The following is a 12,482-nucleotide window of genomic DNA, read 5'->3' as shown; positions in this document are numbered from 1 at the left end:
CTGGTGAAGTGGATTTGGTGGAAATGGCATCAGAGCTAAACCAAATCAATTCAGAGGATGATAGTGCAGAATAAAATTCTGAATTTCCAAATTTTACACTAAAAAGCATACGGGAAGGCATAAAGTTAGCTGAGCAATTATCATATTTTTTGAATGCAGATCCTTCGACTGAAAGGAGCACAAAGTTCAAAAGGGAGCTTCAAAAATGTTTAGCTCCATACCATGAAATTTATAAAGATGTATCAAGAAAAAGCAAACAAACCCAGATTACTGATTCTTTGAAGAGAGCAGAAGATACACGAAATCAAGATGCTGCAGAAGAAAGTTTGGAAGGTGAAGATATTCAGCAACAGAGAAAACATTCTCGTTTGATTGTGCTTAGCAGCGATGAAGAGAAAGAAAATTAAATGAAAGTACATTATCTGACGTAATATGTTTCACAGTTTGTAAGGTAAGATGTTTTCATTTATTACTATTTAAGTTACTACTATTATAAAAATAAAGTTAAAATATTAAGTTATTACTACTATAAAAATTAAGCTTCCGATAGTTATAAAAAAAAATGGCATATTTTTGTTAGCTTTTGGAACATAACCCCCCTTTTTGTACTGGTTCTTAGTTCCATATAACATGGTTTCGCATTTCTCTATTTTCATTTAATATTTTTTTTAATTGAGTTTAGTAAGTAGATTATTAATAGATTACCATTTTCAATTCAGTATAAAAGTTAAAATCTTTTTTTTTTTTAATAATTAAACCAAAAAATGGGGTCATCTCATAGGTGCCATGCGAGTGTCTTCGTTAAAATGAGGGCACAGGTGATGGAAGGGTAATGAAAAATATAGCATTTAGATGCCACTCTGAATCCTATCTAACTGCTTAACACATTTGCATCCACCTATGATTATTGCCCTTTTAACACCATATGGAAAGAGTTTTGGATCAGGTTTAGTGTAGAGGGTGGAGACTTTTTTTCACATTGTGGCTGAGTATATCAGTGGTGAGGATTCTTAGACATTAAGCTCAGATTTTCTATCCAGCTGGCTGAAAAACTACTTGACATGTGTTAAGTGAAAGTGACCAAGTTAATCCATTTTGCTTCCCAAAGAAACATGTAACTCATCAACTAGGTTCCCCTGGTAAACTTTATAAGTTATATGTAATTAATAACTTTAAAAATTCCTTATTCTCAATTTCAGATATGGTCCCACAAGCTCCTGATTGCAAAGACATTATGTATTTATGTTTTCTTTAAGATATCATAAATGTAAAACATTGACTAAGATGTTATGGCAAAATTCTATATCATTATGATCTGTTGTTGTTGTTGTTTTGGTTTTTAGGAGCATTAGCAACTAAGGCCATATTGCTCCGCGAATATGCGGTGGTCATTCCCTGACCTTTCCGCATCCTCCGTATTTGGTGGTGACGGGCTCGAACCCTGGTCTAATCAAGAAGCGTGTGCTACGCACTACTGCTCCTTCCCACCTGGCTACGGAGGCGCCAAAATTATTATGATCTATTAATAACACTAGCCAACAGAAAATATTTTTTGTCATATGAAAAAATTTTTGGCAATGAAAATATGTTATTCTGGAGGAAATGAATGCATTGATTCTGAAAATCACCATAAAAAATCTATCACATCTACATCAAAAGATGTACCACATTTAATGTTAAAATAAAGGGATATATATGTATAATTCAAGTTTGTAATACAAGTGTAAATAAATATTATACATTCTCTATAATTCATTTAACTTTAAATGAATTAACAAAAAAAAGAACATTGCTTGATTGCACTAAAGGAATATATTTTACATTACATTGCCCTGTTATGAACTTGTCCCAATGTTGCACAACATAATGTTCTTCTGTCACATGGCTGTCCCACAAACACAAAAATATTTTGTGAAACTCCACCTGCAAACCAATACCCTTAAGATCACTGCATATGTTCCAAACATAATCCTGGTATTTTATTGCATGTAGAACCGTAGTATTGCTTTTATGACTTTCTTTAAGTCCAACTGATGGAAATTTGTTACCATTATGAAGCGAAACTGCTTTTAAACTTAATTTTGAGGCATCTATGAATAAATGCCATTCATGTGATTTATGCACGACACCTAGTTATTTCAGAAGTTCAATAATGTCTTTGCAAAAGCATATACTTTGCTTCATAGCAAAATATTTCAAAAACTTTTTGTATCTTTTTTGAAATGCTGAAATCATTGTTTCTGCTGAGAGTATATTCCACTGCTGTAATCTAGAACCAGTAACTTGTTCTTTCGGCAAATTTAAGTCTCGGACCAAATCATTCAACTCATCTTGTTTAATTAAATGTACGTCACTACCTGAACTTACTGGCTGATAGGCAACATCTTGTGAAGTGGAGGCTTCTGGGGAGTCCTCAACTTGAACTTGATCACTATTATTTTCCCCACTACTGTTATCCCACGTTTTGGGGGCACTAGTACTGTGTGGAACATGCCAAATTGCAGAAGGTATATTTGGATATATTATAGCATGCTTGCTTTTTATAGACATACCAGATATATATGTCATACAGATATATTTGTCATACAACCCTGAGAACATGTTACAGTCAATTAATACTTGGAAAACCTTGGCAGAGTCTACAAAAATCCTCACCAAAAACACTGTGTGCTCTCTTCAAATTGTAAAATGTTGCATCATAATGTGAACCTAAGAACCATAGGTAGAAGTCTGATTATGTTAATCACAAGAAAACTGAGGCTAGAATCGATTGTTAAAATTAAGAGAATTAGCTTATATCTCTTAAAATAAATCAGTACGTCATACATCACTGGTTAGATTATGCAAAATTGGCATATTTTGGTAAAATGTAATTCCCTCTATATTTAATAACTGTGACGTGATGTGAAACTAACATTCCGATTTTCAAAATCTATGCATAAAAATTGGTTAAAAACAGCATTTACATTCTTGAAGGTAAAAATCGTGTTGGCTACTGTTATTAACTATTTAGATTTTCACTAACTAATGAGTTATAACCTCCAACCTATACTTCTAATTTATAATTCCCCTTCCTTTTGTCATCAGGACTATGTCTAATAAATTGTGACTCATAATTATTTTCTGGTGTGCATCACGTACTTGTGATGGTTGTGCCACTGGGAAGTCCTTGTTATTCGTGTTGTCAGTTTCATCTATTGACCCCCTATACAGTTAAAAAAAAAAAAAAATTAGGATCATCAATTAATTTTCTTCATGGTCCATGTCATATAGTGTGTCACTCATTGTGGTCCTGATGCTTGTTTGCATACAATTGATAAAATATCAATTTATTTCCATTTTCTTATTCAGTTTTATTAAAGAATACTGAACATAAAGATAGGTACATTCACTTTATTATGTATGATTAATTTTTTAAATGTCACATTGAATTAAGGAACTCAGGGCCAGATTTAAACTTGTTGTGGCCCTAAGCTATAATGTGTATGAGGCCCTTTTCCCCCTCCATCAAATAATAATAAATTGATATTTTATTAATTTTATGCAAAAAAAAGTTGTACAATTAAACAGGCTTTGATAGGCATGTAATATATATTATAAAAAGGCAAGTTACATTTGTACATATTCTCTATTAACTTATGTTAAATCATTGTCTCATCCTGCTGTTTACTGTTATCAGCAAGCGAGTCGCTTGAAGTATCAAGCGATTAACAATGAAAGTCAAAACCACAACAAAAATTATCTTAATTTTTTATGATGTTTATGGTTCACCTGACAATATTAAAAAAGGATTTTTTTAAGATGTAGCAAGCCTCTTGTAATCTCAGGCTCTAAGCTGTAACTTGTTTAGCTTATATGTAAATCTGGCCCAGAAGGAACTTACAAAAATCAAAACTAAGATAATTACTTTATGTACACATTATTGATTTAGGTTCATTTCATTATAGATCACTCATGGTTCAAAAAAAATCATTGGTGATCTGGATGTGGACCACGGTCCACCAGTTGGTGACTCCTGCTACACAGAATGAGAGGAGGCTACATTTACATTCTGGCAATAAAATATCATTGTTTTCTTTCTTCATTCGCTTATTAGAATGGACTGCATATTTTATGGAAGAATACTGTAGCTGTACATTAATTTCTCTGTCAGTTTTTGATAATGATTAATTGATATTTGATAAAATAAATGCTGTGTTACATCAAAATGTTTTTTCTCTCTCTCTCTCTCTTCTTCCATTAGTTATTTTTGTAATAGTTGATTTTAGATTTAGCTTGGTTCAAAAAAGTTAATTCATTTTCAACAGAAATTAATGATTCCGACCCTAACATATTACATATTGGGATCAGAAAGCCATGTTAGCGAAGAAGCAAAGAAGCATGTGTAATTTAAAAATTAGTGATTTATGATTGAGCTTAATGTTTTTTTCTTCTCTTTCTTAATTTTTTTTCAGGTATTAGAATATGTGGACTCCCACGGAAATGAAGTATTGAGCCTTGGATCATTTGCCTTGCTTCCAGAGCATGTTGTCCGTCTAATCTTGTCCCGTGAAGAATTACAAGCTGAAGAACTAACAAAGTTTCAAGCAGCTATTCATTGGAGCAAACGATATTGTGACATGGTTCCAAGCACTGACCTAAGGGAGATTATGTCCAACTTTTTGGAGTGCATTGAGTTTTACAAAATCCCAGCAGGAATATTAATGCGAGAGGTGCATCCACTTGGAGTGGTTCCTGACCATGTAATCATGAATTCCTTAGCTTATCAAGCAGATCCCTCAAGTGTTGACTTTCGAAAGGTTGGATCTCCTAACCGCTTTCGTCGTACTTCATTGATGTGTCCATTGCCAAGCCACGAAACATCTTTGTTGGGTGACCAGTCATCGCAAGCTAGCGACTCTGGTCATTCTCCAAAGTACAGTGAAGGGATCGGGCATGAGCAAGAAAAAAAGGGTGGTCGTCTTTCAAAATCGGGCCGATCCCGACTATATAAACGGAGTAAGACAGTGTCAGAGAGCTGAGCCATAATATTTTCTTCATTTTATATGTTATGTATTTTTGTAATCACAATGGGATGTCATCATGCTTTCATGATCTCAGATGGTGTTGCATATTGACCACTGTTTTCTTTGATGGATTTTTTATTTAAACCATTTATTTTTTAGAATTTCCTTTACAGATACTTTAATTATTGCTGTTAAAATTTTGTGAGAGGGAAATAAGTGCATTTCTCTTCTTTTCCTTCCTTAAAGATGCTGAAACCTCCTAAAATATAAACAGGTTTTTTTTACTATAAGATTTTATTTAAGATTATATTTTCTATTAAGAAGGCTTCTGTTCTGAATTTTTTTTAGTTACTTTATTCTTAATGCTTCAAAGTTCATCAAATTAAAAATATTTTCTCAGTTGGAAACTTTTATGTTTAATTTTTATTACAGCTATCCTGAAACTATTACTTTTATGCTTATTATGATTTATTCCAATGAAAAAACTGTGGGATATAGGTAACTTAGTATTTTCTGTTTTGTCGAATTTCTTGGTATGTAATACAATAATAGTTGGGAATCTTATTACTATATTTAGGTCAGTGTAACCTTAAACAAATCTTAATTTTATTTTCTTTTATTTCAGCAAAAGACTGTGGCTTCCTTGCACAATATGGCTAATAATAAATAGTATAAGTTGGTATGAAATACACTTGCCTGTGATGTTGTCAGCTCATTGTCCCATACTCTGTGAATCTGTCTACCAGAGAGCAAGACAGCAAATCCCATATGACGTGGGATCTAAATTCAGTGGAGAGAGTCCTTAGGGGTTGATGGCTTGAAGCTCACCTCTGTGGGTCATCCACATGTAATCCATAAATAGGAAATTCTGCTGCCACTCCCTAAAAAGTTGTATACAGGACTTATGGTTCTCTTGTCTGTCCCTGTGAGCAGTTTGGAAGCTGCCGTTGAACAAAGAGGACCATCACATCAACACTGCTTTTTCCTTTTCTTGATGTTGTGTGGAGGGGGCAGGGGGACTATCAGATCCTTCATTGTCACTAAATCAAATGATGCATAGAATCTCACTGTAGCCACATCAAAATATAGATGTTAGAGATCAAGATAGACATATTGATTACAATTATATGTTGAATTTGGGAATTAAAGGTAAGAAAGGCATAGACCATTGGCTCCCTTACCTTTGTGTTCCCTTCTGCAAAATTATTCTTCTGTTTAATCAGTTCAAAGAGGCTGCTGATATGCTATTTGCTCATTTTTTTCCCTTTATCATTAAACCAAGATGCCAGTTGTCTTTGGTTGATATAACTTCTGCACTAACTTGTTCTGATATTTTCGTGATAGTTCCTGTCCCTTGAAATTATGATAAAATTGGAATATATGTTGCCCATAACCACTTTGACAACTTTGTTTCCCCACTATGTGCTCACTGCAGCAAGTCGCTTTTGTTGCTCTGCTCACTTAGGCAATTTTTGTTGTAAATTTTTTGTCTGGTAATTTTATGCTTATTCGATAAATGGTGTTTCATTTTATTTTAAGCAGGACTCAACAAACTGTATGAACATGTAAATTACCGAAGCAAATCTGAATTTTGTTTTCGTAATGTACATCATGTATGTTTACATAGTGAGCACTGGAGGCATACTTCATAGCAAATTTTGAGAAATAGTCCAAGGGAATACCCCTCATTTAAAAATAAAAGTTAAGTATACAAAGAAATATAAAAACTTTATTTGTTGTTCTCCTAAATTTGGGGTATCCCTTTGGGCTGTTGATCAAAATGAGAATGACAAATACTTTGCCAGTCTCCTGCTAATAATAAGGACTTCTACACCACTGCAACGACATCAATGGTGTTTAAGACAGAGTATGCAGTCCTTAATGATTACTTCTGAAGATGAACTCCAGAGGGAGTGTACAGTATAAGTTTATAATACTTTTCTAAATTCCCATTTATTACATACAGACAGAAATATTGACACACTATTAGAATGTATCGATTTTAAAGTATTTAGTCTCCATGAGACTAAATAGCCTTATGGAAGTATGCCTGTAATGTTTTTTTTTTTTTTCTCTTCAGAATGACTCTCAGTATTCTCATTTTGCTTTCAATAATGTTCTTGCGGTTAACAAATCCTCTGCTGATGCCTTCATGCTGGTCTGACTTTTAGTAATGTTGGATATATTCTCTGCATGCAAGCTGTAAAAATGCAACTGAACTCCCATATAATGGAGTCCAGCAGAATAAAAAAAAATTTCATTGAGCATGGGATTAAAAGTAATGCAATTTACTAGCCTCACTCTTCTTTAATCAAAATATGTATGCCATAAGCAATCAATATGTGCAAAATATGATTTGTTTTCAGATAACGATATGTACATGTTCTACAAGAACAAACATGATAAATCCTAATATGTACAGTTATTTTGGCACAAACATTGTATTTTGTAGTGTGGTACATTGTAGTAGTAATTGCACTGTTTTAATTTGTAATAAATAAGTAGTGCAAAGATCCTCATCACCCAGGGTCCTGAGCTGGATATCATCATTCTTCTCTTTCTTGGTTATTCGTTTCTACTTCTCTCTCTCTCTCTTAAAAATCAAACTAAGTTATAAAAAAATATATATTTATATATATAAAATGAAATTCAAACCTAAGTTATAAAACTTAACTTGAATTCTTAAAAAAATCAGTAATTTTTGTCTACACAATGATGTCAAAAAATTGTTTTTATCCTGTAAGTGATTGTAATTTATTTAAATAACCAAACATATTATATGAATGATATTCTAGTGATTGCAGGCCATTTTTTTTTTATTGCATTTAACAAGTCGTAATTTTTGTTGCTATAGCTTTTTCCATGTCATCATCTTCTTCCTCTTGTTGTTTTTCTTGATTCTTTCTTTTGTTAAGACTTCACAGATGATCAATCATGGGGATACTTGGTAACCACAGCATCTTCATCAATGTACCTGATGCAATTATTGTTTGAGGTTATAGTATGCAACATCTGAAAATTTCAAGCTTCTGAAAATGGATAACTTTTGGAAAATTTGACATATTTTTTACTTAATTAAAATAATGAATTGTTTAACAAATAGCTTTAATTATTGTTTAGCAAATATTCTTTTTGTTATTTAACAAATAGCTTTAATTAATGCCCCAATCATGTACATCAGGCAATTTTTTTTTTAATTTAGCTAATAATTTAATAAGTTATAACTTAACAAATCTTTTTTTGTAGGTGATTTTGGCACAAACATTGTATTTTGTAGTGTGGTACATTGTAGTAGTAATTGCATTGTTTTAATTTGTAGTAAATAAGTAGTGAAAAGATCCTCATCACCCAGGGTCCTTAGCTGGATATCATCATTCTTCTCTTTCTTGGTTATTCCTTTCTACTTCTCTCTCTCTCTCTCTCTCTCTCAGGGTAACTCGGGAATTATTTTTTTTTTGGCTGGTGCAGCATGAGCCTCAGGCTTCCTTGCGCCATATGGCTAATAATAATAATAATAATGTAGGTTAGCATTTTTTGTATTTAGCTAAGCATTTAGAAATTCAGTAGCATTATTTATAAACATACTAGCATAGTAACCTCTGAGTGGCATAATGTGAGAATAGTGTAGTGTTATTGTAATCTTACCTCTTAGTTTGTGTGCCACCTCCGTAGCCAGGTGGACAGGAGCAGCAGTGCGTAGCACACGCTTCTTAATTAGACCGGGGTTCGAGCCCGTGACCACCAAATACAGAGGATGCAGAAAGGTCAGGGAATGACCACTGCATATGGCCATAGTTGCTAATACTCCTAAAAACCAAATAAACAAACAAACTTAGTTTGTATGGTATTTTAAATAATATTTAGGTTATAATCATGCCTGAAACAAGAGCAGCAAAGGAAAAAAGCTCAAAAGTAGTGAGAATGCTTTTGGCTTGGGAGAGAACCATTGATGGTGGTTCTCTTGTGAGGAATCCATAGCAAAGTTCTCTTGTGAGGAATATATAGAAGGATTTTGCAATATCACATGATATTGCAAAATCCTTCAGAGCAGAAAGTGCTAACTTGATGACTATTGTTGGGGATATTAAAACCAATTTGCAAAAATGATATGTGGAATAGGACCAAGGTATGTCTCTTTCTCTCTCTTTTTCTTTTTTTGAAAACTTCAGTCATGAAAGGTATTAGTACTAATAATGGGAAATGATACAAGAAAGCAAGCTTATACAGCAAAAAAAAGAGAAAGAATCACTTCTCATATCACTTGTCCATCCCCTCTAACAATTTTAGTCAAAGCATATATTTTACTTATTATAAACTATTGTACATAGTACAGTGTGTGGATTGAAGGTTGAGAAGAAAGAAGAAGATACTTGTTGACATTCAACTCAAATTTCTATAGATTGTAATTTTTAGAAAATACATGTGAAAGAAGGCTGAAGCTGAAGAAAAAAATTTGTTCTCTGAGTTTGAAGTTTGACAGCAAATGGATGCTGGCTAGTTTCAGCATGTGTTTGAATTGGTTTGGAAGAGAGAGAGAGGGGAAAGGGCACTATTCAGAAGAATAGTGCCCATGGAAGCATCTATAGAAAAGGCATGCAGCAAAAACAGAACAGAACCTTAAAATATTACTCCAAAAACAATTTGGGTAAAACTTTTTTTTTTTTTTTATGAAAACCCCAAACACGAAAGGTATCAAAACCTATAGTACTTAGTACCGTGCATGGGTTGAAGGAGAAGTATGGGGAAGGGGGATTGAATCTATATTTAGGAAGACAGAAATTAATTTTGAAACAAACCCCTTTTTTAACATGTGGATAATATACAGTTAGTTTATTAATTAAGTGCTTTTGACCTAATTCCCAAACTTATTACAAAGTATTTTTTATTTATTATTATTTTTTTTTTTCATGTGTATATGCTGCCTTACCATTAATATCTGGACATGCTCTTATCACATCCTGCCCAAGGGCCACATGTTAGACACAACTATAAATATGCTTGTAGGTCTTTGAGGAGCCAGTAGTACAGTTGTGAATGCAAGGTGCTGTAATTAATGGAGTTAATAGACTTCCAACACAGAATGATAATAGGGTGCCACAAAAGCAGTTAGTCCGTATGTGACATTTCAGTTACACCAAAGATCCCTAGGTCAACAATTGGTGATGTGATCTGCAAGTGGATGCAGACTAGTGCTGAAGCCATCACAAAACAATCCATAAAAATTCCAAAGCTGATGGATGTGAAAAGACAGCCCTGCAAAGTATGATCCACTTAGAACTCAGTTTGTCGTTGTTGACATGAAAGGTGACATGAGTAATTCAGATCTGTTCTAGGGAAAATAATGGAGTCACTGGTTAAAGAAGTGATGCAGGACCATCTAGACAGGAATGCAATTATATTAAAGTCACAGCTTCGATTTGTTAAGATGGCAGTTTTGTCTGACCAATATGATTGGATATTATTATACAAGGAACTGGATGCAAAAAATAATTTTGATATCATATACTTGGATTTCAGGAAGGCTACTGTTGCACATAAGACTGCTATATAAATTGTAGCAGTGTGGCATTAAGGGCAAGTTACTACTATGGATAAGGGGATGGTTGAGTGAAAGAAGACAGAGTGATTATTAATGGACACTAGACTAATATTATTAGTGGAGTAGCTTAGGTTTGGTGTTAGGCTCATTGTTGTTTTCTGTATTTATTAATGATATTGATGAAGGTACATCAAGCTTAGTGTCTTGTCTAAGTTTGAATGTGATACAAAGGTTGGCATAGTGGTTAATGACAGTAATCAGGGTGAACTACCGCAACAAGATCTAGGAAAATTAGGTCGACAGCCTGAGAAATGGCAGTTGAAGTTTAACATTGACAAATGAAAGGTATTTCATGTGGGTAGTAGTAAATGTCCCAGTTGGTATGTTAATCTGGGATTACTGCATATGGGTAGTAGTAATCCCAGATTAGCATAACAACTGTGTGGTACTACAATCAGGGTAGTGGAAAATGAAAAAGATCTGAGGGTAACTATGTAGTCAGATATGAAGTTCTCTGAGGAGTGACATGTTGCCAGAACATCTAATGGAGTTTTTTGTCAATGATATACAGAAATGTTGCTAACAGGAATAAGGAAGCGATTATCACTCTGTACATGGTTAGGCTGCATCTTGATACTGTTTACAGGTTGGGAGGTCTCACTTTAGGAAGGATTTAGAACTGCTGGAACAGGTGCAGAGAAGTGCAACCAGATTTGTGAAGAAAGCAAATGGGTGTGCTTACCAAGATAGGCTTCAGATCTGGAAATTGCCATATCTGGATATTAGGCACATGCGGGGAGATCTGTTTGAGATGTTTAAGGCCTTGAATGGATTGAGTAAGCTACATGTTGATGGCATTCTTCCTCTTGTTGAGACTACATTTTGCCTTTTGAATTTATGCCCCCTTGTTTAGGGGACATAAATTCAAGTTGAGGAAGGATGGTTGCAGGATCAATGTGTGGAGATTTGCCTTCAGTAAGTAGGTGGTTCATTGTCGGAACAAACTTTCATCAGTTGTTGTAGAAGTGGGTGGTTTAAATAAATTAATAGAAGAACTAGACAAATTCTTGGAAGGTATAGATGAGTGAAGTGGGTTTTTTTTTTTTCTGTTGCTTTATAAGCTTGTTTTCTTACATCATTTGCCACTATTAATACTACTATACTAATGCCCATAGCATTAGTTTATAGCATTAGCATTAGCATTAGTAGAGGCATTTGATGCAAGAAAGCAAGCTTATGCAGCATCAGCCAAAAAAAAAAAAAAAAAAAACCCACTTCCACTTCACCCCTCTGTTCGTTCAAAATACCTGTCCAGCTGAGCCTTAAACTTATTTAGGCTATCAACCTCCACCACAAGGGATGGCAGTCTGTTCCACCAACCAACCACCCGCTGGCTAAAGGCAAATTTCCGCATGTGTTTGAATTGGTCTATCCTACATCTGTCTTTCCTCAATTTGAATTTATGCCCTCTCAGGTGATTTTTCTGAGCTAGAGGAAGAATCCCATCAGCATTGAGCATGCTTAAACCATTCAAGGCTTTATACACCTCTATCAGATCACCTCGCTGGTGCCTCGTCTCCAGACACTGTAATTTGCAAAACTTAAGCCTTTCTTCGTAAGAGCACCCCTTTGTTCCATTCACTAATCTTGTTGCCCTTCTCTGTACTCGTTCCAGCAGCTCTACATCCTTCTTGAAATGAGGCCTCCAGACCTGTATACAGTACTCTAGGTGTGGCCTGACCATTGCCTTATACAATGGAATAATCACCTCCTTATCCCTGCTGGAAAAATTCCTGTATATCATTGACAATACTCCATGAGCTACTCTTGCAGCCTGTCTGCACTGCTCAGAGAACTTCATATCTGCCTGCACAATCACCCCCAAGTCCCTTTCATTCTCTACCACTGTCAGTGTAGTACCACAGAGTTGATACATT

At 34.4% G+C, this 12,482-nt stretch overlaps 1 protein-coding gene across 1 annotated transcript in view; it reads left to right on the top strand.

Annotated features, from left to right (window-relative positions):
- gprs (speckle type BTB/POZ protein) overlaps positions 1-5,022 on the top strand; it is a 111,035-nt gene extending 106,013 nt beyond the window's left edge. The window contains exon 6 of the mRNA XM_090382837.1: positions 4,455-5,022. Coding sequence (XP_090238963.1) covers positions 4,455-5,021 — 567 coding nt within the window. The 3' untranslated portion in view covers position 5,022. The remainder of the gene's footprint in view (positions 1-4,454) is intronic.
- The last annotated feature ends 7,460 nt before the right edge of the window (positions 5,023-12,482 follow it).

This window comes from Mastigoproctus giganteus, chromosome 1, assembly GCF_048544385.1.
Source record: "Mastigoproctus giganteus isolate SK-2022 chromosome 1, ASM4854438v1, whole genome shotgun sequence".
NCBI classification, from domain to species: Eukaryota; Metazoa; Arthropoda; class Arachnida; order Uropygi; family Thelyphonidae; genus Mastigoproctus; species Mastigoproctus giganteus.
This window is presented reverse-complemented; position numbering and strand designations above follow the sequence as displayed.